The following is a 15,814-nucleotide window of genomic DNA, read 5'->3' on the forward strand; positions in this document are numbered from 1 at the left end:
AGAGTCTACTGTAAATACAGGAACTCTAATAATAATAAAATGTTGTTGTTGTTGTTGTTGTTGTTATTTCCCTGCCCATCTGGCTGGGTTTCCTCAGCCACTCTGGGTGGGACCCAACAGAATATTTAAAACACGATAAAACATCAAACATTAAAAACTTCCCCAAACAGGCCTGCCTTCAGATGTCCTCTAAAAGTCAGATAGTTGTTTATTTCCTTGACATCTCACAGGAGGGTGTTCCACAGGGCGGGCGCCACTACCAAGAAGGCCCTCTGCCTTCAAAACGACCTTGACAGATTAGAGAACTGGGCAAAAACAAACAAGATGAATTTTAACAGGGAGAAATGTAAAGTATTGCACTTGGGCAAAAAAAAATGAGAGGCACAAATACAAGATGGGTGACACTGAGGCATCAGGCATAAGCCTGCATTTTATTAATGTTTGATCAGGACTTGTTTATTAATGTTTGATCAGGACTTGTATATTAAAGAGTGAGCTTAAAAGATTTTCAAACGATTCATGCCAGGCAAGAAGGCTAGCTGCTTAAGAAAACCTTGGCCATTCTCCTAAGACAAGGGGCCCCTTTTGATTTATAGCAGAAAACAATTCTCAAAGTCGTAAAAGCTGAAAATACAGACTAAGAGCAGGACATTGACCCTACATGTTACAGAAGATAACAAAGGCAGAGATAAATATAATTAGGAATGGGCAAATAGTAAAATGATACCATGGGCCTCTCTTAAACCTTGAGCTGTATTTTCTAAGGCCAGAGGCAAATGGGAGAAAAAACATCTAGCTGGCAGAAAGAGAGGCTTTTTGGGAAGTCTTTTTAAAGCATCTAGCTGGGAAGTCTTTTTAAAGCTGTTTCTTCCTTAAACAGATAATGGGAAAAGCAGCTTGCTGAAGGGGGGGGGGATGTAAACTGAAGAGCCTTCTTCTGAAACTGTTTTAAACTGAGTTCTTCTTTTTTTTCTCTTTCTCTCTCTACTTTAAAAAGGCCTTATTCCTTTTAAAAGGTTACCTATGATAATGTATGAAATATATTAGCTTAAATATATTGGCTTAAATGTAACTATGCAAAGGATTTAGAAAGTAACAGATTTAGATGTTAGATTCTTATTTCATAGAATCATAGAGTCCTAGAGTTGGAATAGACTACAGGGGCCATTGAGCTCAGCCTCTTGCCAGACAAGAAGACGCCATCAAATGCTGTCCAGATATATTAGCTGTCAGAGAAACCTTCAAATGAAGGATATCTTTCAATGTTGATGTGAAACTCAAGATCCTTGACATATGTTTAAGATAAAAATTTAAGATTAACCATTTGTTTTAAAAGGCAATAGGGCAGGGAGGGCAAGAGGTGAGCTGGTAATTAAGATTCCTTGTTGAGACACATGTAAGATATATTACTACTTATTTGTCATTTATAGATGTAACAATATATAGCTCTTTGTGTTCCTTATAAGGACAGGAGGATATGGGTGTATCTTTTAGGATTGGATATAGCAATCAGCCAATAGGAAATCCAACCAGGCTGATTGGACAGAGGCAGCCAAAGGAGGAGCAAAGGGGGCTGGATTAAGGGAATATAAGGGCTGGCCATAATGGCAGGAGCCAGGCCAGAGCTTGGTAACCATATACCACTGTGCCTCTCATTTATTTGTCTGACAAATAAATAATTATTTTAATTTCTCTATTGCTGCGTTGAATATTTCATTCCAGCTAAGCGTTAACCACAAGCAGGGTGCTACATTTTATGGTGCCTGCGACTCGGATAAGTGGTCTGCTGGAACGCAGCGCCTTCGCCTCACTGGACGGGGTACAAGAGAGAGGACAACTGTGCCTACCCAGCGCGCACTGGAAAAATTTTTTCCAGGGGAACGCAGCAGTCTCGTCTGTCTGATACCCTGCTCACTGGCGGCGACGGACCGGGGGGAAACGGAACCAACCAAGGGTAAGTGCACAAAGGGATTTTTGGCCCTCCAATTAACTGGGAGGAAGAGAAGTCTTGATCAAACTTCTGCGTCTCAGTAAGTGGGAACTGAGTACGCTAGGTGGTTGGATACATCAGATGGTGATCTGGTGGGGGAAAAGGGAAGAATGGGAGGTAGTGTGTGGTGAAGTATCTAACGCATTGTATGTGTGAGAAAGTACAGAGCAATCTGTAGCTGACCTGAGTGTGGAGTGGGTAGTACTTCGGTTCCCAGTGAGGCGACTCCATCTGGGCAAGGAAACCCACGAAGCGTGTGTGTGAGTGACTGAGTGGATACTTCACAGGGCCATACAATGGGAGTTGGGGGTTCAAAAGGGGAAAATACACCTCTTGAATGTATGTTAAATAATTTTAAGAAAGCCTTCTCAGGGGCGTATGGAGTCAAAATGACGCCAGAGCGCCTGAGAACGTTATGTGAATTAGAGTGGCCGAAGCAAAATACTGAATGGCCATCTCAAGGAACCTTTGATATAAATTTAGTAAGCAAACTTTGGTCTAACATCGCCAAAGAAATTGGAGGGTGCCCAGAACAATTTTCATATATAGATTCCTGGCTGAGCACATTAAATAAAAATCCTCCATGGATAAGGGAATGCAAAGTCCAACGATGCAAATTATTGGCTGTAAAAGCCGAAGCTAGGAAAGGAATCTTGCCAAATAAACTCAAACCCATTTTTGAGGGACCAGAGGAAGAGCTGCTTCCACCTCCACCTTATGCTCCACATCGAAGGGAGCCTAATCCAAACACTCCACCAGTTGTAACCCCAAGGCAAGAAAGTGGAATGAATAATGGGGCTGGAGTCACAGAACTTGATTCCTTGATAGATTATGATAAATATCTTCAGGAGGCATTGGAGGCCTATAATAAAGCCCAAGCAGAAGTGGTTATTCCATCTGTGAGTCCCAGTAGAACTCCATCTACAGTCTCTTTTAGTGAAACAACTGATTGCCTACCCCAAACCCCTGTACATCCAAGTCCTAGAGAATTATTACAGAAGTTACAGGGAGACCTTAATCGGTCAGCAAGCAATACAGCCAGGCGTATAAAGCTGCTAAAAGAACGCCTTGGGACAAATACCATCCCCTATGATTTGAGGCCCCTAGAGCAAGGCGAGAAAGATCACGTAGTAGCCCCTCTCAGAAGAGTATTTGATGCACTTGAGGAGCCTGTGCTGGTTAATGGGCAACCCGGACCACGGCCACCTCGAACTTCGACCCTCCAGTACATTCCATTCACAACTACGGATCTGATGAATTGGAAAACACACACCCCATCTTTTGCAGAAAAACCTCAGGCTATGATGGACTTGGTGACTTCAATAATAAATACTCATAGTCCTACTTGGACAGATTGCCGCCAGCTCCTGAATACTCTGTTTACCACTGAGGAAAGGAGAGACATAATTGAAAAGGCACAGATATATTTGCGTGAGCAGGCCAGAGTGGGAAATATTTATAATATTGACCGTCATCTCCAAGACAACTTTCCCTTGGAAGATCCTAATTGGGATCCAAACAATGTAATTCACCTGGCCAGACTTACCACCTACCGCCAGACGCTTGTGCAAGGTATCCGCAGGGCATGCCAGAAGCCCACTAATATGTCTAAAGTCTCAGAAGTAGAACAGAAACCAAATGAGAGTCCAGGAGACTTTTTAGAGAGGCTGCAAGAAGCCTATCGTATATGGACTCCTTTTGACCCTGAAGCCCCTGAAAACAGCAGAATGATTACTGCTACATTTGTGGCCCAGTGCGCTTCTGACATTCGTAAGAAAATTCAGAAATCCGAAGGATGGGAAGGGATGCTGATGAGCCAAATTATGGCCATTGCACGCCGAGTTTATCGGAATAGGGATGAGGCTGAGAAACAAGAGAAGAAGAAGTGGCAGAAGGAAAAGATGGTAATGCTAGCCACAGCAGTGAAGCAAGACTACCGCCCCTTAAATGGAGGAAGAGGGCGGGGAAGGAATCCACCACTGGGAAGGAATCAATGTGCAAATTGCAAGAAGGAGGGTCATTGGAAGCGGGAGTGTCCTGAACCCCTGAGGTTGGAAGAAGTACGCCCAGGCCCAGGCCCAGGCTCCGGCCCAAGAAACCAGGGACGGGGACGGGGAATGATCCGAGATGGAAGATATCAGAGACCTGGACAAGGACGGAGTAGGGACAATGTCATTGGACTGGCAGAGGAGGATTTTACCCAAGACTAGGAAAGACCGGACTCCATAAAGTTAGGCTTCCAGGAGCCCACGGTCACGATCCAATTAGGAAGCCATTTAATAGACTTTATGATTGATACTGGGGCTGAATACTCAGTACTCCCAGAACTATTGCAGAAAAAGGCATCCAAAAGTGTAGTCATTAAAAGTGCCACTGGTCAGTCAGCTAAGAGGTCTTTCCTCCAACCTTTGGAATGCCAGATTGGGGGACATCGTTTAACCCATCAGTTTTTGTATATACCTGAGTGTCCAATACCTCTCTTAGGTAGAGATATGCTGTCCAAATTGCAGGCCCAAATCACCTTCACTCCTCGAGGTCCAGAAATGAAATTGCCATCAAAGGCAGCAGGAATAATTTCCCTCTCAGTACCTAAGGAACAATCATGGCGCCTAATGTCAGCCCTGCAAGTCCAACCCACATTGGATACAGAGTTAAACAAGCTCCTCCGAACTCTACAGGTGCCACCAGGAGTATGGGCCGAAAACAGCCCACCAGGAATGGCCAAGAATATAGCTCCAATTGTAGTAACCTTAAAACCTATGGCTACCCCTGTATCTGTAAAGCAATATCCTTTACCCCGGCGAGCAGCAGAGGGCATCCAGAAACATTTGGACCGCCTATTAAAATATGGTCTGCTTAAGCCCTGCCAATCAGAATGGAACACACCCCTTTTGCCTGTTCGAAAACCTGGGACAGATGAATACAGGCCAGTGCAGGACTTGAGGCTCGTAAACCAGGCTATCGAGACCTTGCACCCAAATGTACCAAACCCATACACCCTGCTGAGTTTGATCCCACCAGAAGCAACATTTTTTACTGTATTGGACTTGAAAGATGCATTCTTCTGTTGCCGGCTGGCACCACAGAGCCAACCTATATTTGCCTTCCAGTGGGAAGACCCTTTGACAGGAACAAAAGGCCAGCTAACCTGGACGAGATTGCCCCAGGGATTCAAAAATTCCCCAACTTTATTTGGCACTGCCTTGGCGAAGGATCTAACAAGTTACCCCTCAATACCTGGAGAAAAGGTGGTTCTGCAATATGTAGATGACCTTATACTAGCAGCAAAGGATTTTGATACCTGTAAAGAAGGTACAGAGGAACTGCTCCACTTGCTCTGGGAAGCTGGCTACCGAGTTTCCCAGAAAAAGGCACAGTTATGTTTAGAAAAGGTCAAATATTTGGGCTTTGACATCTCACACCAACAACGAGCATTGAGGCCAGAGAGGAAAGAAGCTATTTGCCTTATCAAGGAACCTACCACAAGGAAACAACTCAGAGGATTCCTGGGAACAGCAGGGTTTTGTAGACTATGGATACCTGATTTCAGCAGTCTGGCCAAACCCTTACATGAAAGCACTCGAGGTGCAGAAAAGGACCCATTCGTATGGGGACCTGAGCAGCAACAAGCCTTTTTAGTTATCAAACAACGACTTATGGAGGCCCCAGCCCTTGGACTGCCTAATTCGGAAAAACCCTTTCAGCTGTATGTACATGAACAGAATGGGATTGCAGCGGCAGTCCTGACCCAGAGATTAGGAAGTTGGAACCGTCCAGTAGCTTATTTGTCAAAACAATTGGACTCAGTAGCAAAAGGATGGCCTCCATGCCTAAGGGCAGTAGCGGCCACTGCCAGCCTTGTCAAAGAAGCTGATAAATTTACCTTCGGCCAGACGATGTATGTGAATGTACCTCATGCTGTTCTGACACTCATGGAATATAAGGGTAGTTATTGGCTAACGAACCCAAGGATGGCTAGGTACCAAGGCCTATTGTGTGAAAATCCCAGGATTCATCTACGAGTAGTGAATATGCTCAATCCAGCGACTTTGCTGCCCCTACCAGAGGTAGATGATGAAGAATCACATGATTGTCTCCAAATAATGGATGAAGTTTATTCCAGTAGACCTGATCTGAAAGATGAACCATTGAAAAATCCAGATGTTGTATATTATACTGATGGTAGCAGTTACCTGCATGAAGGTGCCAGACGAGCAGGATATGCTGTGGTCACCAATGAGGAAGTTGTGGAAGCTGAAGCTTTGCCTGCTGGCACCTCGGCACAAAAAGCTGAACTTATAGGTTTAACTAGAGCTCTGCAATTGGCAGCCGGATGTAAGGCAAACATCTATACTGATTCTAAATATGCCTTCTTAACCCTGCATGCACATGGTGCTCTATGGAAAGAAAGAGGTCTAATAGGAGCCCACGGGAAAGCCTTGAAATATGGACCTGAAGTAGAAATCCTGTTAGAAGCAGTATGGGCTCCAGAACAGATTGCTGTAATGCACTGCAAAGGTCATGGACGAGGAAGGGATCCAATAACCAGAGGAAATCATGCTGCTGACAAAGCAGCTCGAGAGGCAGCCCAAAAGCCTGTGGGAGGATTTATAGCAGCCCTCATACCAGAGGTAGTTCCAGAAGAAGTTAAACCTCACTATACCCCAGAAGAGAGGAAGTGGGCTGAAAGGGAAGGAGCAGTTGTGAAGGACGGTTGGATGATCCTGCCAGACAATAGGATTTATGTACCTCATCATCTAGCAGGCACAATTGTAAGAAATTATCATGAATCTACTCACCTTGGCGGTACTGCAACCAGAGAGAGTCTCAGTCGGAAGTTGTATATTATTAACCTATCACAATTAGCAACTTGCATTTCACAGAAATGTGTTCTTTGTGCTAAAAACAATCCCAGGCAGGGACCGGTACAACCTCCTGGAATCCAACATGTGGGATATGTCCCCATGGAAAGCCTAATTGTGGACTTCACAGAGCTGGTCCCTTCTAAGGGATTCAAGTATCTCCTTGTGTTTGTAGATACTCTTACCGGATGGGTTGAAGCTTTTCCCACCCGAACTGAAAAGGCACGAGAGGTAACTAAGAGACTCCTCACTGAATTGATCCCGAGGTTTGGATTACCTAGATGCATTGGAAGTGACAATGGGCCAGCGTTCATTGATCAAGTAGTACAAGAAGTATGTCGAGTCCTACAAGTGAAATGGAGACTGCATGCAGCCTATAGGCCTCAGAGTTCAGGGAAAACTGAAAGAATGAATCGGACTCTGAAAACCCAATTGGCAAAATTAACCCAGGAAACGGGATTGGGATGGGTAGATGTGTTACCCATAACACTGTTTCGTGTTCGGTGCACACCCACAAAAAGACTTAAGTTGTCACCTTTTGAGCTCCTGTATGGGAGACCGCCCTCCTTTGTTCAGGATATTCCAACTGACCTCAAACAAATAGGAGACCATGCGATACAGGGACAAGTGCAATCTCTCTCCCGTGTTTTTGTCTCTCTCCCGTGTTTGTTTGTTTCTCTTAACAGGTGGGTCCTCGAGCGCACGTCGTGCAGCATTGCCGTGCCGATTCATCAGCTCCAGGCTGGCATAGCATATGGGTGAAAGAGTGGAAACGTGATCCACTTGCACCTAAGTGGCGTGGACCTTACACCGTCTTGCTCTCTACTCCAACAGCGGTGAAGGTAGCTGAGGTGACCCCCTGGATTCATCACTCCCGTTTGAAGAAGTCCGAAGGCAGTTGGACGTGCAAAGGTGACCCCTCTAATCCTCTTAAACTGACTCTCTCCAAAAACCCCTGTATCTAGCCCTACCGGGAACGGGCTAGGTCACGGGCAACATTAGACGACCGGCCTGCTGCAGCCACAACCTGGAAGCTGGCTGACCTGCGCACGCCTGAAGCTTGAGGAGCGTCTGAACCAGAGACTGTGAGCGGGAAGATTCTCTTATACAATTGATTGACTGCCCCCTTGTGGAACAATTATCAGGGATATTACACATTGGGGATCCTCGGGATATATGTTTTGGTCTTGGTGGTTCCCCATTCCTGTCACTGGGGGAATTATATTGGGACTAATATTTATTTGCTATCACTATAAGGTAATCTTTTGTGGAAGGAATGCATATGCTAGACATCAACATGATTCTATTATTAATCCTGATCCCTTGGGAAGGGGAAGGGTCCTTGAATCTGGCCAAATTGACTAAATATGGATTCCGCCATGACCACAATATGTGGGTAGGTTTAGCTGAAATGGTAGCCAATGTTGCAAATAGGACCAATTGCCTTGTTTGCTCTCTCGGGCCAGATGATTCAGAGGAAGGTATGCCCTTATTACCGATACCATTAGATGCCATTGGTATGGTAAGCGAAATACCACACCAAACAGAAGTACAGAATTTCCCCGGATGGAACTCAACTAAACCATTACGAGTTATACCTGTACAAGGGGAATTCTGTGTACATAAATCATCAGATGCAGCTGATTCTACCATGATAGGCTCTTCTCATTGTCACTATACTTGGGATAATATTAAGAATACCTGGGCACACGATACTACCTATCGAACTCGGGATGCCTTGCCCTGTGCACCTCCTTTTATTCATGCATGGAAAGTAGTATGGAACATAACTGTGACAGAAAAAGGCAATCTAACATACTGCACTGTGAACTCTCTACCTCTTTTGCTATTTCGCCTTCTGTACTCCACGTACCAAAGACCTCAGACACGATGGTTGTGGTGGATATGTGGAGAATGGGCATACAAGAAACTCCCCTCCAAATGGAGTGGGACTTGTTTCCTGGGATGGGTATTACCACCAATGTGGATTATGCCCACTAATTTGCCCAAGCGTACACGAAGAAACGCTGATATTTCTCATATAGCAGGAGGAAGTACCCAAAGTTGGAGCGGTACTGATGATTGGCCACCAGAGCGCATTATAGCCTATTATGATCCTGCCTCCTGGAATCCTGGTGAGCTCATACAAGGGGCACGGGATCCTATTTATAATCTAAACAGAATAATTCGATTGCAAGCAGTAGTGGAACTTGTAACCAATGCAACGGCCAAGAGTTTGAGACTTATTGCACAACAGTTGGATGAAAGTAGAGCCGCCATTTTGCAGCTGAAAATGGGAATGGATTATGTACTTGCCAAGCAGGGAGGCCTATGTGGAGTCTTGAACTTGACAGGGAATGCCTGTTGCTTTAACATTTCAGATAATGGTGAGGCAATCCGTGTGTTGGCCACAAAGATGGAGAATATAGCACATGTCCCAGTACAAACATGGGAAGGATGGGATATGGGATGGCTCACCAATTGGTTACCTAATGTCACAGGACTCAAAGGGATACTATTGTCTTGCTTGTTTTTCTTGACAGTAGTGGTAATGGTTTTATGTATGATGCCATGTATCATTTCATGTTTTAGAAGTACAATTAGCAAGATGGTTTCAAATGAAACTCTACCTCATATCATGGCCCTATACAGAGCTTTACCTCAGGAATATGATGAAGGTCAAGCTATCAAGGACACTTGGGATGAAGGTCCTTGAGCTTGAAAGGGGGGAATGAGGCATCAGGCATAAGCCTGCATTTTATTAATGTTTGATCAGGACTTGTTTATTAATGTTTGATCAGGACTTGTATATTAAAGAGTGAGCTTAAAAGATTTTCAAACGATTCATGCCAGGCAAGAAGGCTAGCTGCTTAAGAAAACCTTGGCCATTCTCCTAAGACAAGGGGCCCCTTTTGATTTATAGCAGAAAACAATTCTCAAAGTCGTAAAAGCTGAAAATACAGACTAAGAGCAGGACATTGACCCTACATGTTACAGAAGATAACAAAGGCAGAGATAAATATAATTAGGAATGGGCAAATAGTAAAATGATACCATGGGCCTCTCTTAAACCTTGAGCTGTATTTTCTAAGGCCAGAGGCAAATGGGAGAAAAAACATCTAGCTGGCAGAAAGAGAGGCTTTTTGGGAAGTCTTTTTAAAGCATCTAGCTGGGAAGTCTTTTTAAAGCTGTTTCTTCCTTAAACAGATAATGGGAAAAGCAGCTTGCTGAAGGGGGGGGGGATGTAAACTGAAGAGCCTTCTTCTGAAACTGTTTTAAACTGAGTTCTTCTTTTTTTTCTCTTTCTCTCTCTACTTTAAAAAGGCCTTATTCCTTTTAAAAGGTTACCTATGATAATGTATGAAATATATTAGCTTAAATATATTGGCTTAAATGTAACTATGCAAAGGATTTAGAAAGTAACAGATTTAGATGTTAGATTCTTATTTCATAGAATCATAGAGTCCTAGAGTTGGAATAGACTACAGGGGCCATTGAGCTCAGCCTCTTGCCAGACAAGAAGACGCCATCAAATGCTGTCCAGATATATTAGCTGTCAGAGAAACCTTCAAATGAAGGATATCTTTCAATGTTGATGTGAAACTCAAGATCCTTGACATATGTTTAAGATAAAAATTTAAGATTAACCATTTGTTTTAAAAGGCAATAGGGCAGGGAGGGCAAGAGGTGAGCTGGTAATTAAGATTCCTTGTTGAGACACATGTAAGATATATTACTACTTATTTGTCATTTATAGATGTAACAATATATAGCTCTTTGTGTTCCTTATAAGGACAGGAGGATATGGGTGTATCTTTTAGGATTGGATATAGCAATCAGCCAATAGGAAATCCAACCAGGCTGATTGGACAGAGGCAGCCAAAGGAGGAGCAAAGGGGGCTGGATTAAGGGAATATAAGGGCTGGCCATAATGGCAGGAGCCAGGCCAGAGCTTGGTAACCATATACCACTGTGCCTCTCATTTATTTGTCTGACAAATAAATAATTATTTTAATTTCTCTATTGCTGCGTTGAATATTTCATTCCAGCTAAGCGTTAACCACAAGCAGGGTGCTACAACACCTGGCTTGAGAGCAGTACATGTGAAAAGGATCTAGGAGTCTTGGTTGACCACAAACTTGACATGAGCCAACAGTGTGACGCGGCAGCTAAAAAAGCCAATGCAATTCTGGGCTGCATCAATAGGAGTATAGCATCTAGATCAAGGGAAGTAATCGTGCCACTGTATTCTGCTCTGGTCAGACCTCACCTGGAGTACTGTGTCCAGTTCTGGGCACCACAGTTCAAGGACACTGACAAACTGGAACGTGTCCAGAGGAGGGCAACCAAAATGGTCAAAGGCCTGGAAACGATGCCTTATGAGGAACGGCTAAGGGAGCTGGGCATGTTTAGCCTGGAGAAGAGGAGGTTAAGGGGTGATATGATAGCCATGTTCAAATATATAAAAGGATGTCACATAGAGGAGGGAGAAAGGTTGTTTTCTGCTGCTCCAGAGAAGCAGACACGGAGCAATGGATCCAAACTACAAGAAAGAAGATTCCACCTAAACATTAGGAAGAACTTCCTGACAGTGAGAGCTGTTCGACAGTGGAATTTGCTGCCAAGGAGTGTGGTGGAGTCTCCTACTTTGGAGGTCTTTAAGCAGAGGCTTGACAACCATATGTCAGGAGTGCTCTGATGGTGTTTCCTGCTTGGCAGGGGGTTGGACTCGATGGCCCTTGTGGTCTCTTCCAACTCTATGATTCTATGGTTTCCTGTAACTTCACTTCTCACAGTGAGGGAACCGCCAGAAGGCCCCGGAGCTGGACCTCAGTGTCCAGGATAAATGATGGGAGTGAAGACGCTCCTTCAGGTATACTGGGCCGAGACCGTTTAATTCATACCTTCCCAGATAGCGATAATCAGATAGTGTAGCCATCAGCAAATAACCTCAAAATGAACCTTAAAAATGGTATTCAGTGCAAGTGCACTAAACGTCTGTAGACAAGTCTGGCCCATACATCCAGTGAGATCCTTGTAAAGGCTGCCTGTTCCTCTCAATCAGAATATTCCCCAATCTCACCGCTCACCTCCTTGTACACAAAGTCATCTAGAGGGAAAATATTTGCCCCTTCTGTAGGGAATCCAAACCCCGAGATGTACCATTTGGGGAAACGTTTCAACCTCAGACTTGGTGGTGCTGTTGTTGCCTTTAATATTTGTGTTTCCCCCCCCCCCAGACCATTTTGAACTGAATTCTGCCCTATTTGTCATTGGGTATGTGGGGCAAGATGTCATCTTGCCATGCCAGAGCTCTTCTGGGGCTCTGCCACAAAACGTGGAAGTTCAGTGGAAAAAAACTGTAGATGACAACACGGAGAACATCTACCAGTTCACAGCTTTCACTGGCCAGGAAACATTTGGGCAAGGCTATGAGTCCAGGGCAGTGTTTGCCGCAGAGGGACTGGAGACTGGAAATGTTTCCTTGATGCTGAAAATGGCCCAAAAGTCTGATGAAGGAAGCTACAGCTGCATTGTCAAGACCAAAGACTGGGGTGCTCAGACCCAAACTGTTCTGGTTGTTGAATCTTCAAAAGGTATGAATCACAAAGTAGGACACGCACAGAGGAAATAGCTCAGGCCTAACTTTTGCATTTGTGGTGTAAAATTTAAAGCTACAGTAATCACCAGAGGTGACCTCTCCTTCACAAAGGACAGTCCTATTTGAAGGCACCCTTTCTTTGAAAAGCTTCCCAGTCCAAGACTGGTTGACAGATGAAGAGACATAAGAGGGAAAGCAGTGACCTTGAATCTGATCATTAACAGTTAGTGACAGCTCAGCAAACTGAGCAGGAACCTAGGTCATCTATTCACTAGGGTGAATTGGATACTATTTCTGATTAAATTCTAGCAGTTCCAAATTTGCATCTATGCTTATAAAGTGGCACAATGTATTTTATCTTTTTTCATTGGTTCATGTGGGCATGGGAGAGGGGTAACAAAGGAAAACAGGCCCCCTTACAACTATATTTCCCACTACTCTCTTTGCGACATCATAATCTAATCAGCAAAGAAAGGACCTTGCTGAACTTCTGAATAATGTGTTACCCTAGTCCTCTCCATTGTCCTCCATGAGTTCCTGCTGCCACAACTGATACTGAGTCCCTGGATAGATAGCAATGACTCCAAAAATCTCGGAACTCAAGTGGTTCCATTTAAAATGGTTAACATTTTAAAAATATCTGCTGCCTGATCAATTTTTAATCAATGGAAAGGTTTTCAGTTGATTAATCATACTGCCTGATTGTCTGACTATCATAGCATGTAAAAAGGCATCCCTTATTCTCTGCCATTTCTTTCTTTCAGGCAACAGTACCTCAGAGAATTATTGTTCCTGTACTGCCTTTTGGGTGATGTTTGTCTTTCTTCTTCTCGCTCTTCTCGCTCTTCTCGCTCTTGCAGTCACTGTTTGGACATTCATGCACAAAGGTACCGTATAAATCACTCTCTCTAATAGCGAATTCATGTGAGGAGTGGAGTGCAGACAGTGAGGCCAACTTGCATAAAATATTGGGGGGCCCAGGTAAACCCCTCTCCACATAATCGATCACAAGACACAGTGTACACACACCGTTTGCATGGCAATGCCCATCAATTCTTGGGGGGCAGCCCCCTCAAATATTTTATTGGGGGGCAAAGAGCCCTCAGCCCCCTAGGAGTTGGCTCCTATGAGCACAGATAAGATTGCAGCCAAAGCAGAGACCCAAGAGAGATTTATCTACATGCTCAGAGTAATTACAAGGCAATGGAGGACCTTGGCTTTTCACATTTCAGTGGTCTCCCGTGTGACACCCAAATCCGGCCTTCTGTAGGACTTCATAGTTGTGTCACCTGCTGAAGTGTCCAAGTGTGCCCAGTGTGGCCGAACCAGTCATGCTCCCCTAGATCTGCCTCTGCACAAGGTCTGCAGATGTACAAAAAAAATCCAACAGAGGGTACAATCCCCCTCAAATGGCTTATAGCACAGATGACTAATCTGTGATTTTAACAGTACTGTAGCTGGATTACAATTCCCATCATCCCTGGTGATGCTGGCTGAGGCTAGAGTCCAGCAATATCTGAACAGGCACAAGTAGATTACCCCAATCCACAGAATTTATCCACTCCTACATCCTTGCCTTGGGACTTTTACTGTAGAGTCCTATAGCTCTATATTCCATAGTTGGTTGCAAATACAAAAATCCATTAGGGTACTCTATTCTGGTGGTGCCCTTAGATGCCAAGCTAAATTGGACTTCCTTGTGATTCCCCCCAACCCCCGCCCCACACCTCAAGGTGCCAGAGAAAAGGAAACTCTCTCACGGAATGAAGAGCAGAGTGTTAAAGAAGAAAAAGGGGAAATAAAGGAAGAAGAAGAAGGTGTGTCTTGTAAAATCTGTCTGCTTGTAAACAACCATTTGATCAACTGAAAACACGGCCACATATTCAATTTTTGTATTTAAAAGGAGAAATATGAACCATCAAGATTACCCCTTTGCTAAACCAAGAGGCATTTTCTGCCAGCCTGAGCCCCACATTAAACCTGGGACATTATCTGGGGTGCAGGTAGGTGGTCCAAGCACCTTCCTGTAACTGATTTACGGGTTAGGGACTGAATAGAAACAATGCCCCATGCTGAATGGAGACTTGATCAGCTCTACCGATCAGAGGGAAGTGGTGTGAAACCATGTCTCCAGAATCACACCATCAACCCCCTCCACACTTAAAGCAGGATGGTGCTTGTGTACACCCAGCAACTATGCCACTCCTAATGGTATTTGTGGAAAGTCCCTCAGTCAGTCAAATTCCTGCTGTAGGCAGGCCACTCACCCTGAAAGACCTGGATCATTCCCTCTGTTAGGAGATTGGTGGGCCATATTGCTTAGAATGAAAACCATATGCATTTCTGTTTTTTAGGACTATTTCCAGAAAACAGAACATTGCAGGAAGAAAAAAGGTACGCCTTATAAAATGTTTCCGCTTTCAAACAACCATTTGATCTGATTAAAATATAACCCTATATTTCATATCTCTTTTGTTTGTGACAAAACACGTTGTGTTCTGCATGGTTGTACTTTGAAACACATGAAAACAAGGTAGACTTTCTTTCTTTTTAACCTTTATTAAGTTATTGCAGTGGTACAATAGGAGATTCCACAAAACAGAACACCAGAGAGAGAGAGAGAGAGAGAACCACTTGCCTGTTGAATAAAATAAATTGCCAATAAACATACTTTTAGTTATAATTAGCAGAATACAAGACAATGAGCTTGAGTGGTGGGAGGGAATCAGAAAGTTCTGCACACTTTGTATCATGCAGCATATTCAGATGGTCCTGTAAAGAACAGCCCAAATCTTCCTTTGTAATCATCCTTCAGTGAGAACACAGAAGCGAGTCTGCACTCTTCTTATTTGTAATTATATGTGTAATGCCAAAAGCACATCTGGGGGGTGAGATTTGAACATGGATATAACTCCATCTTCTCCTTTTATAAAATCTAGTTACGAGATTCTCACACTCTGGACTATTGAACTGGGGTGTTGTTTAGGAGGGTTTTGTTGCTGGGGAGGGACGTTTCGCTATTCATGGGGGGTTTTTTGTATCTTTGTTTTGTATCTTATGATTGTTGATCTTGTGATAGTTGATCTTATGAAGAATTGTTCGGTTTGGTTTTATACTCGTTGATGTTCTATTAATTGTTTATGAATACCTTAGTTATGTTAAGAAAGTGGTGTCTAGATTGAGAAATGTTACGTGAATGTCTTCCCTGGCCCATACTTTCCCCTGTGTTACTCCAGCCAGTAAATATCAGCATTATGAGCACGCACAAATAGCCCTTTCGGGGTTGCTTTTCTCTCTTTTGGGGGGGGTCATGCCTAGTATTCTGGAATTCTTATGTTGTAGAAGTATAGGAGATTCAAA

At 43.9% G+C, this 15,814-nt stretch overlaps 1 protein-coding gene across 3 annotated transcripts in view; it reads left to right on the plus strand.

Annotated features, from left to right (window-relative positions):
• Window positions 1-15,814, plus strand: part of LOC308570488 (uncharacterized protein) — a 32,491-nt gene that overhangs the window by 3,166 nt on the left and 13,511 nt on the right. For all 3 annotated transcript variants that reach the window (XM_081165380.1, XM_081165381.1, XM_081165382.1), the window contains exons 4-7: window positions 12,093-12,449; window positions 13,219-13,341; window positions 14,188-14,271; window positions 14,809-14,848. In XM_081165380.1, coding sequence (XP_081021506.1) covers window positions 12,093-12,449; window positions 13,219-13,341; window positions 14,188-14,271; window positions 14,809-14,848 — 604 coding nt within the window. The remainder of the gene's footprint in view (window positions 1-12,092; window positions 12,450-13,218; window positions 13,342-14,187; window positions 14,272-14,808; window positions 14,849-15,814) is intronic.

This window comes from Podarcis bocagei (genome assembly GCF_964188305.1).
Source record: "Podarcis bocagei genome assembly, chromosome: 13".
Taxonomy (NCBI): domain Eukaryota; kingdom Metazoa; phylum Chordata; class Lepidosauria; order Squamata; family Lacertidae; genus Podarcis; species Podarcis bocagei.